Source organism: Mustelus asterias, chromosome 19, assembly GCF_964213995.1.
Source record: "Mustelus asterias chromosome 19, sMusAst1.hap1.1, whole genome shotgun sequence".
NCBI lineage: Eukaryota > Metazoa > Chordata > Chondrichthyes > Carcharhiniformes > Triakidae > Mustelus > Mustelus asterias.
This window is the reverse complement of record NC_135819.1, coordinates 27,815,646-27,837,402: the sequence shown is the minus strand read 5'-3', so window position 1 is coordinate 27,837,402 and position 21,757 is coordinate 27,815,646. Positions and strand designations below refer to the sequence as shown.

At 45.8% G+C, this 21,757-nt stretch overlaps 1 protein-coding gene across 1 annotated transcript in view; it reads left to right on the top strand.

The window, feature by feature from the left end:
- Positions 1–12,166: 12,166 nt before the first annotated feature.
- Positions 12,167–21,757, top strand: part of cfap54 (cilia and flagella associated 54) — a 211,481-nt gene continuing 201,890 nt past the window's right edge. The window contains exons 1-3 of the mRNA XM_078234599.1: positions 12,167–12,344; positions 16,543–16,648; positions 19,536–19,679. Of these exons, the coding sequence (XP_078090725.1) occupies positions 12,211–12,344; positions 16,543–16,648; positions 19,536–19,679 (384 nt within the window). The 5' untranslated portion in view covers positions 12,167–12,210. The remainder of the gene's footprint in view (positions 12,345–16,542; positions 16,649–19,535; positions 19,680–21,757) is intronic.

Sequence of the window (21,757 nt, the reverse complement as noted above, 5' to 3'; positions counted from 1 at the left end):
AATATCACTGTGCGAAATGGGACAGACTTCGAACCGATCTAGCAACTCAAGACTGGGCATCCATGAGGTGCTGTGGGCCATCAACAGCAGCGGAATTGTACTCCAGCACAATCTGCAACCTCATGGCCCGGCATATCCCCCACTTAACCATTACCATCAAGCCAAGAGATCAGTCCTGGTTCAATGGAGAGTGCAGGAGGGCATGCCAGGAGCAGCACCAGGCATACCTAACAATGAGGTGTCAACCTGGTGAAGCTATCAAACAGGACTACTTGCATGCCAAATGGCAAAAACAGCAACTGATAGAGCTAAGCGATCCCACAACCAACGGATCAGATCTAAGCTCTGAAGTCCTTCCACATCCAGTCAAGAATGGTGGTGGACAATTGGTGGTGACATCACTCCAATGGATGTGAGTTCTGAATCTTTGTCATATTTTTTCCTCTATAATCTTTCAGAATAGGGAAAAGGAATGCATTATTTATTTGTGTTGTGGACATGTTTGAACATGATTTCACATTATATCTGTGTCATTTAGTGCTAATCAGCTACAGATTAAATTGCAATAAACCTGCTTTTAACTAATCACAATCATTATCCTGTCCAGCAGTCTGTGAGGTAAGCTGAAGGGGTTTTTTGCAGGGGGGGGCGGAGGTTACAGAAAATGGAATCAAACTGATCACCACAACTCTCAAAACTTCTCCCCGTGTCTGCGTGGATTCTGGGTGCTCTGGCTTTCCCCCACAGTCCAAAGGTGTGCGGTTAGGTTGATTGGCCATGCTAAATTGCCCCTAGTGTCAGGGGGATTAGCAGGATAAACATGGGGAGGTTGCGGAATCGGGCCTGGGTGGGATTGTGATCGGTGCAGACTTGATGGGTCGAACGGCCTCCTTCTGTACTATGGGGATTCTATGAAAATTAAACAACTCACTGGAGGAGGAGGCTCCACCAATATCCCCATCCTCAATGATGGAGGAGCCCAGCACATCAGAGCAAAAGATAAGGCTGAAGCATTCACAACAATCTTTAGCCAGAAGTGCCAAGTGGATGATCTATCTCTGCCTCCTCCAGTGGTCCGCAGCACCTCAGATGCCAGTCTCCAGCCAATTCAATTCACTCCACCTGAGATCAAGAAACTGTTGGAGGCACTGGATACTGCAAAGGCAAAGGGCCCTGGTAACATTCCGGCAATAGCACTGAAGACTTGTGCTCCAGAACTTGCTGCTTCCCTAGCCAAGCTCTCCCAGTACAGTTACAACACTGGCATCTACCCAAAAATGTGGAAGATTGCCAAGGTATGTCCTGTACACAAAATCTCTTTAACCTGTGTTTAATGTTCCCTCCACCCACATTATCTGTACCTTTAAGACCTGGCTGGCTGTAGAGATTTGCATTCTAATTAGTATTCTGTAACTTGATTTCTGTGTCTCTGTGCACTATTGGAGAACAGATTTCCACTCCATCTGACGAAGGGGCAGCGCTCCGAAAGCTTATGGTATTTGCTACCAAATAAACCTGTTGGACTTTAACCTGGTGTTGTGAGACTTCTTACTGTGCTTACCCCAGTCCAATGCCGGCATCTCCACATCATGACTGTACACAAAAAGCAGGACAAATCCAACCCAGCCAATTACCGCCCAATCAGTCTACTCTCAATCATCAGTAAAGTGATGGAAGGGGTCATCAACAGTGCTACCAAGCAGCACCTGCTCAGCAATAACCTGCTCAGTGACGCCCAGTTTGGGTTTCGCCAGGGTCACTCAGCTCCTGACCTCATTACAGCCTTGGTTCAAACATGGACAAAAGAGCTGAATTCCAGAGGTGAGGTGAGAGTGACAGCCCTTGACATCAAGGCCACATTCGACTGAGTATGGCATCAAGGAGCCCTAGCCAAACTGGAATCAATGGGTATCAGGGGGCAAACTCTCCACTGGTTCAAGTCATACCTGACACACAGGAAGATGGTTTTGGTTGTGGAGGGTCAGTCATCTCAGCTCCAGGACATCTCCGCAGGAGTCCCTGAGGGTTAGTGTCCTAGGCCCAACAATCTTCAGCTGCTTCATCAATGACCTTCTCTCCATCATAAGGTCAGAAGTGGGGATGTTCGCCGATGATCGGGCTAAAAGGGGTCACGAAAAAGCGTTGGCCAGCAGGATTAAGGAAAATCCCAAGACTTTTTATGCATATATAAAGAGCAAGAGGGTAGCCAGGGAGAGGGTTGGCCCATTCAAGGACAAGGGAGGGAATCTATGCGTGGAGCCAGAGGAAATGGGTGAGGTATTAAATGAGTACTTTGCATCAGTATTTACCAAAGAGAAGGACTTGGTGAATGATGTGTCTGGGAAAGGATGTTTAGATTGAGTCATGTTGAGATCAAAAAGGAGGAGATATTGGGGTTCTTGAGGAACATTAAGGTAGACAAATCCCCAGGGCCTGATGGGATATACCCCAGAATACTGAAAGAGGCAAGGGTGGAAATTGCTGGGGCTTTGAAAGAAATCTTTGTATTCTCACTGGCTACAGGGGAGGTCACAGTAAGAGTTTTAACAACAGCAGGTTAAATATCCAACGCCGGCATCTCCACATCATGACTACAGGGGAGGTCCCAGAGGATTGAGAATAGCCAATGTTGTTCCTTTGTTTAAGAAGGGTATCAAGAATAATCCAGGTAATTACAGGCCGGTGAGCCTTACATCAGTGGTAGGGAAATTATTGGAAAGGATTTTTCGAGACAGGATTTATTCCCACTTGGAAATAGTGGACATATTAGTGAGAGGCAACATGGTTTTGTGAAGGGGAGGTCGTGTCTCACGAACTTGATCGAGTTTTTCGAGGAAGTGACGAAGATGATTGATGAGAGTAGGGCAGTGGATGTTGTCTACATGGACTTCAGTAAGGCCTTTGACAAGGTCCCTCATGGCAGACTGGTACAGAAAGTGAAGTCGAATGGGGTCAGAGGTGAGCTGGCAAGGTGGATACAAAACTGGCTCAGTCATAGAAGACAGAGGGTAGCAGTGGAAGGATGCGTTTCTGAATGGAGGGCTGTGACAAGTGGCATTCCTCAGGGATCAGTGCTGGGACCTTTGCTGGGTGTAATATAGATATAAATGATTTGGAGGAAAATGTAACAGATTTGATGAGTAAGTTTGTGGACGACACAAAGGTTGGTGGATTTGTGGATAGCGATGAGGACCATCGGACGATATAGCAGGATCTCGATTGGTTGGAGACTTGGTCGGAGAGTGGCAGATGGAGTTGCTTTCCTTCATCGGCTGGGGTATTGAGATTAAAAATTGGCAAGTCATGTTGCAGCTTTATAGAACGTTAATAAGGCCGCACTTGGAATATAGTGTTCAATTCTGGTCGCCACACTACCAGAAGGATGTGGAGGCTTTGGAGAGGGTACAGAAAAGATTTACCAGGATGTTGCCTGGTATGGAGGGCATTATCTATGAGGAGAGGTTGGAGAAACTTGGTTTGTTCTCACTGAGCGACGGAGGTTGAGGGGTGACCTGATAGAAGTCTACAAGATTATGAGAGGCATGGACAGAGTGGATAGTCAGAAGCTTTTTCCCAGGGTGGAAGAGTCAATGACTAGGGGGCATAGGTTTAAGGTGCGAGGGGCAAGGTTAAAAGGAGATGTACGAGGCAGATTTTTTACACAGAGAGTAGTGGGTGCCTGGAACTCGTTGCCGCGGGAGGTAGTGGAAGCGGATACGGTAATGACTTTTAAGGGGCGTCTTGACAAAGAGATGCATAGGATGGGAATAGAGGGATATGGTCCCCGGAAGGGGAGGCGGTTTTAGTTAAATCGGGCAGCATGGTTGGTGCGGGCTTGGAGGGCTGAAGTGCCTGTTCCTGTGCTGTAATTTTCTTTGTTCTTTTTTCTTTGATTGCACAATGTTCAGCACCATTCACGACTCCTCAGATACTGAAGCAGTACATGTTCAAATGCAACAAGATCAGAAAAATATCCAGGCTTAGGCTGACAAGTGGCAAGTAACATTCGTGCCACAGAAATACTAGGCAATGACCATCACCAATAAGAGAGACTCTAACCACCGCCCCTTGACATTCAATGGTGTAACCATCACTGAATCCCACACTGTCAACATCTTTGGGGTTACCATTGACCAGAAACTCAACTGGACTCACACATAAACACAGTGGCTACAAGAGCAGGTCAGAGGCTAGGAATACTGCGGCGAGTAACACACTCCCCAGAGCCTACCCACCATCTACAAAGCACAAGTCAGGAGTGTGATGGAATACTCCTCACTTGCCTGGATGGGTGCAGTTCCAACAACACTTAAGAAACTTGACACCATCCAGGACAAAGCAGCCCACTTGATTGGCACCACATCTACAAATATTCAATCCCTCCACCAGTGATGCTCAGTAGCAGCAGTGTGTACCATCTACAAGATGCACTGTAGCAATTCACCAAAGGTCCTTAGACAGCACCTTCCAAACCCACGACCACTTCCATCTAGAAGGACAAGGGCAGCAGATAAATGGGAACACCACCACTTGCACGTTCTCCTCCAAGCCACTCATCATCCTGACTTGGAAATATATCGCCGTTCCTTCACAGTTGCTGGGTCAAAATCCTGGAATTCCCTCCCTAACGTCATTGTGGGTCAACCCACAGAACATGGACTGCAGCGATTCAAAAAGGCAACTCACCACAACATTCTCAAGAGCAACCAAGGATGGGCAATAAATGCTGGCCAGCCAGCGACGCCCATGTCCCACGAATGAATAAAAAAAGAATTCTTGGCACCCCCCCATTGATTGATAAGCATGTTATTTCAACATAGAAATGGGATACCATTTCTTTCTGTCAGTTTCAGGCAATATTATAGCTGAAGCCATTATGAATGTATGGCTGAGTTTCAAAAGCTACTAATGGCTTCAGCTCAGCAGGTGATATATTGATCCAAGAATGATTGAAATTTGTAAGAGTCACAGAATATGCTTTTGATGCGTTTTCTTGTGGGCGCTTAAAATATTATAATTATTTTTGTATTGGAGTTTTTTTTTTAAAGCAGTATTAATGATATTGTGTTTGAATATAGGATTCTCTTAGATTGCTAGAGGTTTTTTTTTCAATGATTTCAAAATAATTTCCATTGTTATTGTATGGCTACTGAGGACTGCACATAATGCACACTGGGTGAGTGGGGGAAATGGGGGTGGCATGGGTGACCTGAGGGACATGCGGGGGCATGCCCCATGGGTGAGGTTTAGGGGTCTTTAAATTAAGTTGGGAGCTAGGCTACTGTGTTGGAAAACTGAGGCCTCTTTCTAACCGGCCTGTCTCCGCACCCACAATCCATCATGGCTCATAAAAAGCACTGCAAGCCCAACCTGTCTGAAAAGACAAAAATCCTGGGGAAAGTCACACCTGAGTTGGACGTGCATTTTGGAATGCACAAAAGTACAGAGGTCAGGTTTTGCCCAGTCCTCGCAAAAAGGCCAAGCCAAAATATGTCAGACTTAGAAATTGCCACATCATATGTTTCTATTTCTAAAATAGCAACAAATCATAGCTGAACACTGATAATGAATATAATCATCAAAAGCTGTAGAAATGGGAAGGAAAACAATAAATGAAGTACTATTGAGCACTACAGAGAAGGAGTTAAATAGAACCGCGACTGGCATACTGTATGCAGTGTGTGGGCTCCACACTAGGAAGGATGTTAAGCCAATGCTTACGGTATAATGCAGATTCTCTGCCATACTGTCCAGTGTTACTAACTAAAAGAAAGCAAAAAAAAAGAGCAGAGGGTATGATCTGATAGAAGTGTTTAAGATTATACGGAAATAGGACGGAGTAGATGGAGGAATCTAAAATGAGGGGAGATAATTATAAGGTTAAATGTGAGAGATATAAGAGGTATAAGTGTAGGAGAAGCATTTCGACACAGGATTGAGGCAGTGGATGGCAATTGCTGGGTTAGTGATTGTGACTATACTTATGAATAGTAGTGGTTGAAAGAGAGATGGGATATTGGAACTTATGGAACAAGCACTACAGCTCATGTGGAAGAAAGACATCAACGTGGATGGGTTTATCCAAACAGCCTCTTTCCAGGCTGTAATTTTGACATAATTGTATGTGATTAGAAATTACCAATCAAAAACAAACATCACCAGAAAAGCAACATCAAGAACAGGAAATCATTCAGCCTCTTTAGCCACACTTTTAAATTGCCTTGAAAATATTTTTAACGTTGAAAAACATTTTTTAAAAATTACATTAATACTAAATTTCGATCTTTGTGTGTTGAAACATGAAACTGTGTTGGAGGTCTGATATTTGAATTTTGTTACTTTATGTTCCTTAGTGAAGAGGATGGCCTTAACAAAGATGCTAATTTCAATGTAAAAGCAAATTACTGCAGGTGCTGGAATCTGAAACAAAAACAGAAAATGCCGGAAAATTTCAGCAGGTCTGGCAGCATCTGTGGTGAGAGAATAGATGTGGAGATGCCGCCGTTGGACTGGGGTAAACACAGTAAGAAGTCTCACAGCACCAACAGGTTTATTTTGCTCCCAAATAAACCTGTTGGACTTTAACCTGGTGTTGTGAGACTTCTTACTGTGAGAGAATAGAGCCAATGTTTCGTGTATGGATGACCCTTCACCAGAGTTCTGGCGAAGGGTCATCCAGGCTCAACTAGTTTCAATGTGTTTGCCCTTCTGATTGTCTACAGCTTAAACTGTTGAACTGTTGTTCTTCTGATGGAGCTGACACTGGTTCAAACCACATAAATTGCCCATTTGTATTTGCTTTCTGAAGGTGGTGGTATGCCATATACACCAAGTGATCTTCCTGATAAAGTACTGCCACATTGGTATTAGGTAAAGAATTCTGGAATATTGACCCATTCACGATGAGGGTCAACAATATATGTCCAAGTCAGGATGGGTGAGGAAAACTTTCAGGCAATGGTGTTTCTGTGACATTTTTGCTGATGACACAATACTTGGTGGGAGTGTACATTGTGAGGAGGATGCAAAGTGGGAGCGGCTTCAAGAAGATTTAGACAGGCTGAGTGGGCGAGAACATAGCAGACAGAATCTATAATATGGGAAAATGTGAACTTATCCATTTTTGTAGGAAAACAGTGTTGGAAAAATTCTTAATAGGTTAGAGAACTTTCAAACAATTAGGGATTGAAGACATCAATAAACTACCAACACTGAGTGTAATGACCTCACAGTCTAACAGGGGAACTGTCTGCATGAAGACGGTATGAACACAGTAAGAGCTTTAAATAAGTATGTGATTTGAACAAGTATTTCTGATTTAAACATGTATTTTGGATTTTAAAATGTCGTTTAGCTGTATTTTTAAAGTAATTGTACACTTTAGCCAAAGGCAGGCTGCTGTGAGGCATCATGGGATGAAGACTTCGCAAGACGAACCACATTCTTTTGAACAATGAAACCACAGAATGTGTATAGTTTAATCAGCAGAAGTTCCAAACATTATGGTTCCCCAAAGCCACTTTATGAATAGGGCTGTTCAAGTTGTCCTGATCAGACAGTTCCTCTCAGACATGAGAATTTCAGCTGTCTGGTTCAGCCATTGACGTAAATGAGAGTTGGTGGGAACAGTAACTTTGACCTTTGTTTGATTTGATTTGATTTATTATTGTCACATTTATTAGCATACAATTAAAAGTATTGTTTCTTGCATGCTATACAGACAAAACATACCGTTCATAGAGAAAGAAATGAGAGAGTACAAAATATAGTGTTACAGTCATAGCTAGGGTGTAAAGAAAGACCAACTTGGTGCGAGGTAGGTCTGCTCAGCTACAGGGGGAAGAAGCATCCATATTCTACAGACCAATGAAATCCCATGATGTGAGAGGGGAGAATGTAATTGGCTAAGGGATATGACAACTGTTAACAGTGATTGATTTGTACGAATGATAACTGGCTCGTAACTAACGGAAGGCAGGCAAAGCAAACTTGCGAAATGTATAATTGTCCTGACGGATGTATTGGAACTTTAGCGAGGTTTCTCTTCTAGAGAGGCATTGGACTGCTCAATGCTAATCTCTCCCTTTGATCATTGGTCAAATAAAGATACATCTTTAACCAGGACACTGACTTTGTGTGTCTTTGTATTAGCTGAAGTTTTTGACGATACCTAGTTTCTGAAAAGAGATTTGCAACAACAGGAATAGAGAGTATTCCTCAAATTAAGAGAGATTAGGTGTTGGCGTAAAACCACTAAATAAATTATGTTTCCTTTCCTGAGTCATTACAAAAGTGAAGGGCAGTATAGTGAAAAGATTAGAGAATATAATTTGGAAATGAACCCCGGGACAAAAGGATTTTTTCTAATCGAATATCTGTCAGTGATTTGGGGCAATAAGGGAAACTGAGAGGATTTTTTGCGCCTGAAATCTATGATTTGTAAACAGCAAAAGGAGTGTGTGCAGGGCAGAGCATATTTCTCTGAAAAGTAGAATTTCTTCATGAAGGCAGAAATAAATGATTTGCATCAATAGGGCTGCATAAATTAAGAGACTGTCGCCCAAAGTGTGTCTGAACTGGGAGAGGTACAACTCTAAAGGATGTGCAGGGGCAGAGGTACCTGGGTGTATATATGCATTAGTCATTAAAGGTGGCAGGAGGAAAGAGCAGTTATAAAGCATTCAGTGTCATAGGCTTCATTAATAGCAGCATAGAGTACAAGAGCAATAAGGTAATGCTGAATTTGTATAGGAGACTACTTAGACCTCAGCTGGATTATTGTGTACAGTTCTGGGTGCCATACTTTAGGAAGGATGTGAACACATTGGAGAGAGTGCAGAGGAGGTTTACATAAATGGTTGCCCTCTTTTTAGGTCAAACCAAATAAACAAACTCAGATTAAATCAGGACAAAGTAAAAGGGGCAGCTCCCCAAAAGGAGGGGGAACAGCCCGAACAGAAATCAAAGTACAAAGGAAACTTAAAAACATCAAATTAAAATGTGATTGTCAGGGTCAATAACGCACCCCAACCCCTGCGGTGCCCAGCGGGCGCGGAAGGCGTCAACCGCGCCCGTGGACACCGCATGCTCCCTCTCCAGGGACACCCGGCCGCGAACGTAGCCGTGGTAGAGGGGAAGACAGTCAGGATGGACGGCCCCCTCGATCGCCCGCTGCCTGGACCGGTAAATGGCGCGTTTCGCCAGGCCCAGGAGCAGGTTCACGAGGAGGTCGCCATCCCGACCCTCCCCTCTCCGCACCGGGTGCCCGTAGATCAGGAGCGTGGGACTGAAGTGCAAACAAAACATCAATAAAAGGTTCTTTCGGAAAACAAAAAGGGAGTGCAGCCTAAGGCACACAACATAGACATGGTCCACGGACTCCACAAGGCCACAGAAAGGGCAGTCTTCGGAGCCCGTGAACCAGTAAATCCTACGGTTGTGCGGCACTGCTGCATGCATCACCCTCCACCCCAGGTCCCCGACGTAATTGGGGGAGATCCCTCCGTAGAGGGACCTCCAGCGGGGACCTCCGCCGCCCGGCGGCAACAAGGCCCGCCAAGGTGTATCCAGGCGACAGGCGAGGAGGCGGTAGTGGAAGGTGTGCAGCAGCAGCCCGCACAGGAAACGCCTCCGCGCGGTAGAAAAAGGCACGGAGGACATTTCCACCAGGCGGCTCAGGCTGTGGGGCACCTCACCCGAGGAGGGGGGTTGAGGTTTTGGGCCAATGTGGAATTCCGTCCGAACAGGGGAACGCTCGGGCGGGATTCCACCATACGCCTGCGCCGCCTCGAGTTTGCGTACAGTTTCGGGGCCGAGCACTACCGTCCTAAGGTCTAGGATGACTTTGGCTGCGTGCTGGACGGTCGTCCCCGCGCGCTCAGCCAGCACGCGGGGACTCATCCAGCCCACCCCTTTTTTAGGGATGAGAAACTTCAGTTTTGAAGATAGATTGGAGATGTTGGGACTGTGCTCCTTGGAGAGGAAAAGACTAAGAGGAGATTTAGTAGAGGTATTCAAAATCATGAGGGGACCAGACATAGTAGATAGGATAAAACTATTTCCCCTCGTAAAAGGATCGAGAGGGCACAGATCTAAAGTGATTTGCAAAAGAAGCAAATGTAAGGTGTGAAAATTATTTTCACACAGCTACTAGTTTGGACCTGGAATGCACTACCTGGAAGCGTGGTGGAGCTAGGTTCAACTGAGGCATACAGGAGGGCATTAGATGATTCTTTGAATAGAACAAAGAGTAGAAATAGTATGCAGGATTATGGGGGAAAGACAGGAAACTGTCACTAAGTCATAATGCTCATTAGGGAAGCTGGTGCAGGCACGATGGGCTGAATGGCCTCCTTCTGCACCATAACAATTCTGTCATTCTCTTGTTGTGGTGGAGGAGTTGGGTGGTCCGATTAGGGCAGGATGGGGTTGGGGGACATTGTCAGGTTGAGTCACGGAAATAGCTGGGTCAGGTTGAAGGGGAGGTTGGGTCATGGTGTAGGTAGGTTGAGTCAGTTGGATGGTTGTGGTTTATCAACTTATGTCAGAGAGTAGTTGGTTTGGTGGGTATTTGGGGAATAATCAAGTTGGGTTGGGGGGTAGTTGAGTCAGGTCATTTCAGGCTGGCAGTCAGGAGGGGAGTGAATGCGTAAAGTCGGGGGGGGGGGGGGGCGCGGTTGTGGGTCAGTTGTGAAGTTAGCCAGTTATTGGTCCAGATTTTAATCTGTTAACATTTGCTGGGTAAAGTCCAAAGTCTCTGACTCTGGCTCAGAGTTGGAGACAGGGAGCAGGAGAATTGGCCACCAGAAGTTTAAATTTCCTGGGCAAATTCCAAATAGGTCCACATGTCAGAACTTCCACTGGGTCGCCATGCATATTTTCAGTCAGGCACTGGCCTCTGACAATCCAGAGACTGGGAGGTTAGGCCCCTTTGTTTCTGGAAGCTTCTCCAACGCTGAAGGTAAAATGACGGTAGCACAGTGGTTAGCACTGCTGCTTCACAGCTCCAGGGACCTGGGTTTGATTCCTGGCTTGGGTTACTGTCTGTGTGCAGTTTGCACGTTCTCCCCGTGTCTGCGTGGGTTTCCTCCCGGTGCTCCGGTTTCCTCCCATAGTCTGAAAGATGTGCAGGTTAGGTTGATTGGCCATGCTAAAATTGCCCCTTAGTGTCCTGAGATGCGAAGGTTAGAGGGATTAGCGGGTAAATGTGTAGGGATATGGGGGTAGGGCCCGGGTGGGATTGTGGTCGGTGCAGACCCGATGGGCCGAATGACCTCTCTCTGTGCTGTAGGGTTTCTATGATTCTATGACTGGCCGGTAATGGATGGGCTTATCTCTGCACCCTTTATTTGAATAACATTGCAATTCTCTCGTTCTTTGGCACCACCCTGGATCTGAGGGTGACGGAAAAATTCTGGTGATATTGGAGATTGTTGTGATTGGAGTCAGTGCACATTCCTGTACTCAAACCCTGGACTGGGAACCATTAAACATGTGGCAATGTTGGATATTTATGTTTCATTACATTTATTTTAACCTCGATTACCTTCATTCGGAAACTCCAAGTCCTGAAACAGTGGGGCCAACGGCCCTCGGACACGTGACCACCCTGGGGTTCACCTGTTGTCACCGCCCTCTGAGAGGCGGCGCTCTGCTGTTTGGGGGGTGGGACCATCCACTGTCAATCAGCCCCGGGCTTTGCGGTGAGTGGCTGGACTGTCGCCCTGGGAGACGATGGGGGCGGGGCCTGCTGCTGTCAATCAGCCCCGGGCTTTTTGCGCTGTGTGGCCCGATTGTCGTGTGGGGGATGGTGGGGGCGGAGACTGCTGCTTGTCAATCAGCCCAGGCTATGCGGTGAGTGGCTGGGCTGTCGCCCTGGGAGACCTACCGTCCATGCGGTGAGTGGCTATCCGCTGTCAGTCAGCCCCGGGCTTTGGGCTCAGTGGCTGGGCTGTCGCCTGGGAGACAATTGGGGGCGTGGCTATCCGCTGTCAATCAGCCCCAGGCTTTGAGCTGAGTGGCTGGGCTGTCGCCTGGGAGACAATTGGGGGCGTGGCTACCCGCTGTCAATCAGCCCGGGGCTTTGCGCTGAGTGGCTGGGCTGTCGCCTGGGAGACGGTGGGGGCGGGGTTGGTGGTCTCTGAGCAACGGCTTGTTTTGGTGAGGAGGTGTGATGGTGGTTGGGGAAGGAGCTTTAACCCCACCGCCCCAATGGAGCCAATGCCCGCCTGGTTCTATGGGAAGCTCGATGAGAAAAACCCCGTGGTATCTTCACTTGAACAAAGACTCAACCACTTCATGAGAAGTATGGAGTTGGTGAATTCCCACAGCTCGTACATGAGAGGGTAAGAGCAGAAACCCAGCTCCTCACAGAGCCAGGGCCCAGCTACGCCAGGTCAGGCAGCCTCCTCCCTGGGCACTCACCAGATTCAAACCCATTAAAACCAACTGTAACTCACAAATTCATCTTTCTCCACACCCTGGCTGTGAGTCTAACACTATATTCTGCCCCCTCTCCTTTCCTTCTCTGCTATGTACTGTAAGAACAATATGGATATTATTGTCACATGTATTAGTATACAATATTGTTCCTTGTGCACTATGCAGACAAAGCATACCATACTTAGAGAAGGAAAGGAGAGAGTGCAGAATGTAGTGTTGCAGTTACAGCTAGGGTGTAGAGAAAGGTCAACTTAATATGAGGTAGGTCCATTGTTTTGTCTGTATAGTGCGCAAGAAACAATACTTTTCACTGTATACCAATACATGTGACAATATCAAATCAAATCTCTATCCCTAACTTGTGACTCATCTGGATTGGAAAGTGCTGCACCTATCTCATATTTATATAAGTGGGCATTTGCAGACATGCAAAACCTTATTTGCCACACTTCAGTGTAAACTTTGATAGAACATAGAACAGTTCTGCACAGAACAGGCCCTTCAGCCCACGATGTTGTGCCGAGCTTTATCTGAAACCAAGATCAAGCTATCCCACTCCCTATCATCCTGGTGTGCTCCATGTGCCAATCCAATAACCGCTTAAATGTTCCTAAAGTGTCTGACTCCACTATCACTGCAGGCAGTCCATTCCACACCCCAACCACTCTCTGCGTAAAGAACCTACCTCTGATATCCTTCCTATATCTCCCACCATGAACCCTATAGTTATGCCCCCTTGTAATAGCTCCATCCACCCGAGGAAATAGTCTTTGAACATTCTATCTATCCCCTTCATCATTTTATAAACCTCTATTAAGTCTCCCCTCAGCCTCCTCCGCTCCAGAGAGAACAGCCCTAGCTCCCTCAACCTTTCCTCATAAGACCTACCCTCCAAACCAGGCAGCATCCTGGTAAATCTCCTTTGCACTCTTTCCAGCGCTTCCACATCCTTCTTATAGTGAGGTGACCAGAACTGCACACAATACTCCAAATGTGGCCTCACCAAGGTCCTGTACAGTTGCAGCATAACCCCACGGCTCTTAAACTCCAACCCCCTGTTTTAGCCATTATAAATTCCTATATTATAATTATAATGGAACTGCTTCTGAAAACCTTGTCACGTTATAATTGCACCTTCCAGCCAGTTGTGACACTGGAATGCCACAGTAAAGCATATGCCAGTCTGTGCTGGTGGGAAACACCTGCCTTCCAACTTGGTGGGGTGTGGGGTCAGGCTGTTAAACTCGTTTACCTGGTGGACCTGATGTACACGTTGGCATGGGCCACATTGTAAGAAGTTTAACAACACCAGGTTAAAGTCCAACAGGTTTATTTGGTAGCAAAAGCCACACAAGCTTTCGGAGCTCTAAGCCCCTTCTTCAGGTGAGTGGGAATTCTGTTCACAAACAGAGCTTATAAAGACACAGATTCAATTTACATGAATAATGGTTGGAATGCGAATACTTACAACTAATCAAGTCTTTAAGAAACAAAACAATGTGAGTGGAGAGAGCATCAAGACAGGCTAAAAAGATGTGTATTGTCTCCAGACAAGACAGCCAGTCAAACTCTGCAGGTCCACGCAACTGTGGGAGTTACAAATGGCTGTCTTGTCTGGAGACAATACACATCTTTTTAGCCTGTCTTGATGCTCTCTCCACTCACATTGTTTTGTTTCTTAAAGACTTGATTAGTTGTAAGTATTCGCATTCCAACCATTATTCATGTAAATTGAGTCTGTGTCTTTATATGCTCTGTTTGTGAACAGAATTCCCACTCACCTGAAGAAGAGGCTTAGAGCTCCGAAAGCTTGTGTGGCTTTTGCTACCAAATAAACCTGTTGGACTTTAACCTGGTGTTGTTAAACTTCTTACTGTGTTTACCCCAGTCCAACGCCAGCATCTCCACATCATGGGCCACATTTACAGAGGTTAGCTGAACTTAACTTTTACACTGCATACATCTATAACCTCCTGCTGCCCATTAGATCGCTGGAACATTAACAGTGCTATATAAATGCAGAGTTTTTCACTGTATTTGTAGTGGGATAAATTAGACCCACTGAATATCAATGTTTGGTTTTGCGATCCTGCACCTAATCTGCACTTTTTGACCATAAGACCAAAAGGTGCCTTACAGGAGGCTGCTAAATAAGCTAAGAGCCAATGGTGTTAGAGGCAAGGTACAAGCTTTTTCCCAGGGTGGAAGAGTCAATTACCAGGGGGCACAGGTTAAGGTACGAGGGGCAAGGTTTAAAGGAGATGTACGAGGCGGATTTTTTACACAGAGGGTGGTGGGTGCCTGGAACTTGTTGCCGGGGAGGTAGTGGAAGCGGAAACGGCAGTGACTTTTAAGGGGCATCTTGACAAATACATGAATAGGATGGGAATAGAGGGATATGGTCCCCGGAAGGGTAGGAGGTTTTAGCTAAGTCAGGCAGCATGGTTGGTGCAGGCTTGGAGGGCCGAAGGGCCTGTTCCTGTGCTGTCATTTTCTTTGTTCTTTGTACTGGCATGGATAGAAATTTGGCTGACCAATAGAAGGCATGATGTGGAGATGCCAGCATTGGACTGGGGTAGGCATAGTAAGTCATCTCGCAACACCAGGTTAACGTCCAACAGGTTTATTTGGTAGCACGAGCTTTTGGAGTGCTGCTCCTTCATCAGGTGAGTGAAGAGTTCGGTTCACAAACAGCATATATAGACACAAACTCAGTTACAAGATAATGGTTGGAATGCGAGTCTTTACAGGTAATCAAGTCTTTACCGGTGCAGACAATGTGAGTGGAGAGAGGGTTAAGCACAGGTTAAAGAGGTGTGAATTGTCTCCAGCCAGGACAGTTAGTGAGATTTCGCAAGCCCAGGCAAGTCGTGGGGGTTACAGATAGTGTGACATGAACCCAAGATCCCGGTTTAGGCTGTCCTCATGTGTGCGGAACTTGGCTATCAGTTTCTGCTCAGCGACTCTTCGCTGTCATGAAAGTGTGTCATGAAAACCGCCTTGGAGAACGCTTACCCGAAGATCAGAGGCTGAATGCCCTTGACTGCTGAACTGTTCCCCGACGGGAAGGGAACACTCTTGCCTGGTGATTGTCGAGCGGTGTCCATTCATCTGTTGTTGTAGTGTCTGTATGGTCTCGCCAATGTACCATGCCTCAAGACATCCTTTCCTGCAGAGAGAAAGGCAGAAAGTGAGGATAAGGGGGTCCTTTTCAGGATGGCAACCGGTAACTAGTGGTGTTCCACAGGGGTCAGAGTTGGAACCACAACTTTTCACGATATACATTAATGATCTGGAAAATGGAACTGAGGACATAGTTGCTAAATTTACGGGTGATACAAAGATATGTAGAGGGACAGGTAGTATTGAGGAATCGGGGGGCTGCAGAATGACTTGGACAGGCTAGGAGTGTGGGCAGAGAAGTGGCAGATGGAATACAATGTGGGAAAGTATGAGGTTATGCACTTTGGTAGGAAGAATAGTGGCATAGACTATTTTAAAGTTAAATATGCAAAGAACAGTTGTTCTGCTGTAAAATGTAACTCCAACACCTTTTCCAATTTTAAGAACAGCTGTTTATGCTCATGTAAAAGGATTGATGGAAGCCACCTGAAGAAGTGAGAGGGAGATTTTTTTACTTTGCCTTTTGTAAAGCCAGTGGATACAGAGAAGCAGGGCAGGAGTGCTCCTCCCATTTCGATCCTGCTACGCTTGTTCAAAAATATCTTCATAACTTTTATTTAACTTTCCAATCTCTCAATCCCATCACCAAAGTGCCAATCTCTAAAATTACATTTGCATGCCTTTGTTAAATTATCTCCCACTATCTAATTTCCACTTCATCTGTACACAGATTCCAGATAATGCATCTTCAGATGAAGTGGAAATTAGATAGTGGGAGATAATTTAACAAAGGCATGCAAATGTAATTTTCATCATCACTTCATCCACAAGAGATCCACTAATATTATAAATGTGTGATTTAATGAGAATGTACATAATGTATTCACTTAACTTAAAATTGTATCTTGAAATTTAGACGTCCAATTCCTGCACCCACCAAAACTGATTACTCATCAGGACTCTGTTTCAATTTATCAGAGCCAATGAATTATTTTCTATCTGGAACATGTATGAAAAACTGTTACCAGCTCATTATTACCAAGAAAAACTGCTGAAGATTGGGGATTTTCTTCGAAACCTGCAGGTACATCTGTTTGAATTAATTTATGAATACAATCAGCATGGAATAAGATACTTTTATTTGTAATGAAACATTCTTGAAATTGTCGACAGCACTGTGTTCTGTGACAATACTGTGCCTTTAAGAAATGTAGTTGAGCCATGCTTCTGTGCAGGATTTCTTTTTAACAGTCGGCTCTAACACGGTGCCGCTTGGTCTGTAACCGGCAATCTCTATGGTTATTGCAGCAACATAATTGATCCTAATTGCTGGAGTGTTTGTTTTAATCTGGACTACTGCAGGATTATTATTTTAGTATTTTCCCCTGCGGTTTTTCAGAGTGGGGCTTGATTAGGTTTTAACAGAAAAAGTCATGTGACTAGGCAGGGCGAGGCTCACAGAGAGAAACCCAGTTCAGTTGCTGCTTCGGAACTGTAGAGAGAAGAAAAAGCTCCGTGTTTCTCTGGAGATTGGAACCTGCAGAAAATAGGGCCGCGATTCTCCCATCACGACTCGCAACTTTTCTGTTGGGTCGCAGTGGGAGATGCGCGTCGCCGGTCTTGTTCCGGGATTTACGCATGCGCATCTCCCAGAGCTGGTGAACAGTCGCCGGTCAGACCATGCTGGAAACCGGCGGGAAGGCAGGTAAGTAATTTGAATCTTTTTAAAATGTATTTTAAAAATGTTTTCAATGTGATTATTGGGAACTTTCAGGTCCCGATTGAATCTCCCTGCTAGAATGAAGGGGGGGCAATCGGGGCCCCCCAGGGGGTCGGGTGGTGGGGGGATGGTGCCCCCGGGCATGGGCATCCTGCCAGCCTGTGGCCCCTCACAGTGCCAGGCTGTCCCTGGCATTGCCCAAGAGGCAAAGTGCCCATGCCCAGGTGGCATCTTGGCACTGCCCATCGGGCATTGGGCAGTGCCAAGGGGGTGGGGCCTATTGTGGGCAGGGCCTAGGGGTGATTGATGGGTGGTCTCACTGCCACTCTGCATTGGGATCGGTCTGGGACAGAGGGAGGGCAGCAATTGGGGCGGCTGGGGGGAGGGTGGTGGTGGTGGGGGTCTGCCAGGGCGGGGGGGTGGGGGGTGGTCTGACCCCAGGGGGGAATCAGCGAGTGGGGGTCTGCTGGGGTGAGGGGGGTGGTGGGGATTGCCACTGCTGGGGGATGGGGCCTGGAATCGGGGCAGTCCGGGGTGGGGGGGGGGGAGGGGGCGGCGGTCAGGGCTGGGCCAGGAATTGTTGTGGTGCTGCGATCGGGCCATGGGGGGGGGTGCTGGAGGGGCAGCACTGCAGGGATCCCAGGTTGGCCAGCGATGAAGCTGGCCAGCAAACGGGGAGACTGACAGATCGGGACTACTGCGCATGCGCAGAGTTCCAGAACTGTCTGGCGTGAATAGGCCCCACCCCTGGGTTTATAATGATATTCACGACTGGGATCTCTGCAGTGCTCAGAGTGCAGAGATTCAGGTGAGAAGCTGAACTGAGGAAACAGTCGTGATCTAGAACAGTTTTCAGTGCTTTTGGGAGAATCGCAGCCTAGGTTTCTTTCTCTGAAGTTTTGCTGTTTGAAGTTAGGTCTGTCCCTGAAAACTGCTGTTTTGGAGTCAGAAGGCTGGTGTCTTTGTGTATCTGTCCAGAGGGGTTAAAAGGCTGAAAATCTAACATCCACTTGAGCATATCTGTTTTTGGTGCTAATTGGTTGTAAAGTAGGATCTATGTCTTTAGGGACAGTTCTTAAATTGGAACAATAGAGATGGCTAGCTGTTAAGAATTATTCTTTGTCATGTTTAAGTATATTAATTGGTAAAAGTTATGCAAATTCTTTTTGTTATATTCTAACTGTGTTCTTAAATAAAGTTTGTTTTAATAAAAGATTCCCAGTGGGTCAGTCAAATCATACCTGGAATGAAATACCGTATGCTCACCATAATGGCAAAATCAAAAAAAGTTAGGATCTAGCCTAACTTCATATTATACCTTGGAGTTTCTGATCTGGTTCCTAACAGTTCCATGAATATCTGTTTATTTATGTCAGCTTGGTTCCACCCTGTCCACTGTGTCAGAAGGTTTTGAGTCCAAATCCTGTCACTTCAGTGCAGTAAATGCTTTTTCAGATGAGTCGTTAAACTGAGGTCTGGCTTGCCTGTACGTGTGAATGTGAAAGATCCCTTGGCATCATTTAATGAAGGAGCAAAGCTCTCTTCATTTCCTCTACCGACACTAGTCAATTATTCATTCTTTTAATGCTGTTGAGGGCCTTACTATATGTGTGTTAACATCTCAAAGAACAACACGCACTATGTCGAATCCATCATGGTACCACAGGAATGGCTTCTGCAGCTTGCCAGTACTGGTAATGCAGGAGTCAACTCTGAAAGACTGATGTCCTCGACAGAGAGACGATCATACATTTGACTGCCAGTACAAGCCCCTCAACATTGCCAGTTGACTGGGCGGACTCCTTTTTCTCCATGCCATATTTATCTTGAGAGACATGCGAGGCTGCAAGCTTACTGTGCCGTACCTTTACCTTGTCAGATCCTATCAGGTGATTGAACTTCTTTTGACACTGCAGTCATGTATGTGGGACTACGGCTGCTCACACCTCCTGTATCTCCGTTCATGCCTGCTCAGTCTGACCAGCTGGTCTCCTACCTCCTCCTGCCTTCCCGTGGAAAACAGGGCATCACACTTGCTCTGCCTTCTATCAAGTGATAATTTCTGCCCTTTCAGCTCTTTCCAGGTTGCTACCTTTTGTCAGCCTTATTGGGCAGCCCTGAGAATATTGCACTCCCATTTTTTTTAAAGTTTATTTATTAATGTCACACGTAGGCTTACATTCTTGTAAACATTTTGACTTTTGTGTTGTTGCAGTGTGGTATTTGAATAAATGTTGGTATTCACTTTCAGTTCTATAAGTTGGCCTTGTGGCAGTGTTACAGACGGTACCTGCAACAGTTCGGTTCTTTCAAGATTGATGACATTACAGATGTAAAAACGTTTAAGACCATCTTTGTACCAGATGATATTGACATTGAGAGTGTTAGCTTAACGGTATGTACAGAAATCTCCATGATGAGAAATGTAGAACTATTATTTTCTATATTAATGTTATTACTGAATGTTTCAGTCTTAAAAGTTATTTGATCGTTCCTGTCTTTCCTGCAGTTGTTTTCTCTTTTTAGTGTGTGATCATTGTTTTAAACTGATAGGCCGGAATTCTCCCATCCCGTCCATGGTGAGTTTTGTGGGCACACTAAGAAGTTTGACAACACCAGGTTAAAGTCCAACAGGTTTATTTGGTAGCAAAAGCCACACAAGCTTTCGGAGCCTTAAGCCCCTTCTTCAGGTGAAGGGGCTTAAGGCTCCGAAGGTTTGTGTGGCGTTTGCTACCAAATAAACCTGTTGGACTTTAACCTGGTGTTGTTAAACTTCTCACTGTGTTTACCCCAGTCCAACGCCGGCATCTCCACATCAGTTTTGTGGAAACAGGGAATCCAGCAAAAGCAGAAAAGTCAGAAACCCACCTGTGTAAAAACAGGTCACAATTCTCCCGGTAGCAGGTTAATGGCCAGTTGGTGATCCCGCTGCCTGCTGGCATGTACATAATTTGCATCACACAAATGCTCATTCAACAGTGCTGGCCAGAATCTCTCCACGCCTTTCAATTTGGCATCGTGCCAGCAGGAAATCACATCAGCCTCAAATGTATTTGAAAAGGATTGGTGTGCACAAGGTGGACCTCAGTTTGCCGGAGACTTTCTGAGTGCAACATTCATAATCAACCCACTACAGCGCTGCGCTGCTGCTGTTGCACTGAATGCCACACTGCTGGGACAAAGCAGTTTGTGCCCTCTAGCTCCATGCTGACATTGTATGTGGACAGTATGCTGCTGGACTTGTGGACCCTCCATTTTGACTAACTTGAAGTTTGACCAAGGGTGGGATGCAAGGTGAGGGTGGGTCTAATGAAGACAAGGGAGGCCGTGAGGAAGGAGAGATGTGCGAGGGTTGGGGGAGGACAAACACAAGAGGGACAATGGGAAAGGAGGGCTGTGGAAGGATAAGGGGGCATGTTAGAAGGCAGATGGGCAAGGAAGTGGAGAAAGATGACAAACAATGGAAGGCGAAGAGAAGACCGAAGGGTGGGAAGGTGGATCCTGAGAAGGGTGCAGGAAACAATGACAACAAGGGGATCAGAGGGATTTCACATTGTTCACTGGACTCTAGAATAGAGGGGGAGGGTTTATTAATCTGACACATTAGGAATGGTTTGTATGAAGACTCAGATATTGTGACTGCTGTGGTTTGTGAGGGTCACTGTTGTCCTTAATCCTCATTGTAAATGGGAACAATGTGAAGTGTTCCATTTTGTTTCGGGGATTGCATACAGGAATCTGTGAAATGAGTCACAGGTGGCAGGCAGTCCAGGACTCTGTGGACCTCACAATCAAAAGTAGATAGGAGACAGTGCAGAAATATGGCGGGCATGCAGCCTATGACATCTTGGTCAATTACACAACTCTGCTCTCCTTCCAGCCTTGCAGTATAAATCTCGTCCTATTTTCTTTCTCTTTAGCTCTGATGAAGGGTCACCCAGACTCGAAACATTGGCTCTATTGTCTCTTCACAGATGCTGTCAGAATTTGCTGAGATTTTCCAGCATTTTCTGTTTTTGTTGTGATCTAACTAGTACCTTCTATAGTTTTAGCAAGACTTCCTTCTTTCTTTTTATATTCCATTCCCTTTGAAATAAAGGCCAGCATTCTATTTGCCTTCCCAATTACCTGCTGATAGCTTTTTGTGATTTATGCACGAGGACCCAAAATCCCTGTGTTTTAATTTTCTGCAGTCCTCCTCTATTTAAATACTATTCAACACCTTTATTCTTCCTTTCAAAGTGCATAATTTCAGATTTGCCTACATTATATTCCATCTGCTAAGTTTTTGTCCACTCACCTAACTTTTCGATATCTCTCTGTAGATTGTGTCACCAATTGCCTTCTCACCCATTATTGTGACAGCCATAAACTTGGCAATAGTGCTTTCACTTCCCTTGTCCAAGTCATTAATATGTATTGTAATAATTGTAGCCCCTTCACTAATCCTTGTCGCACTCCATTATTTACAGG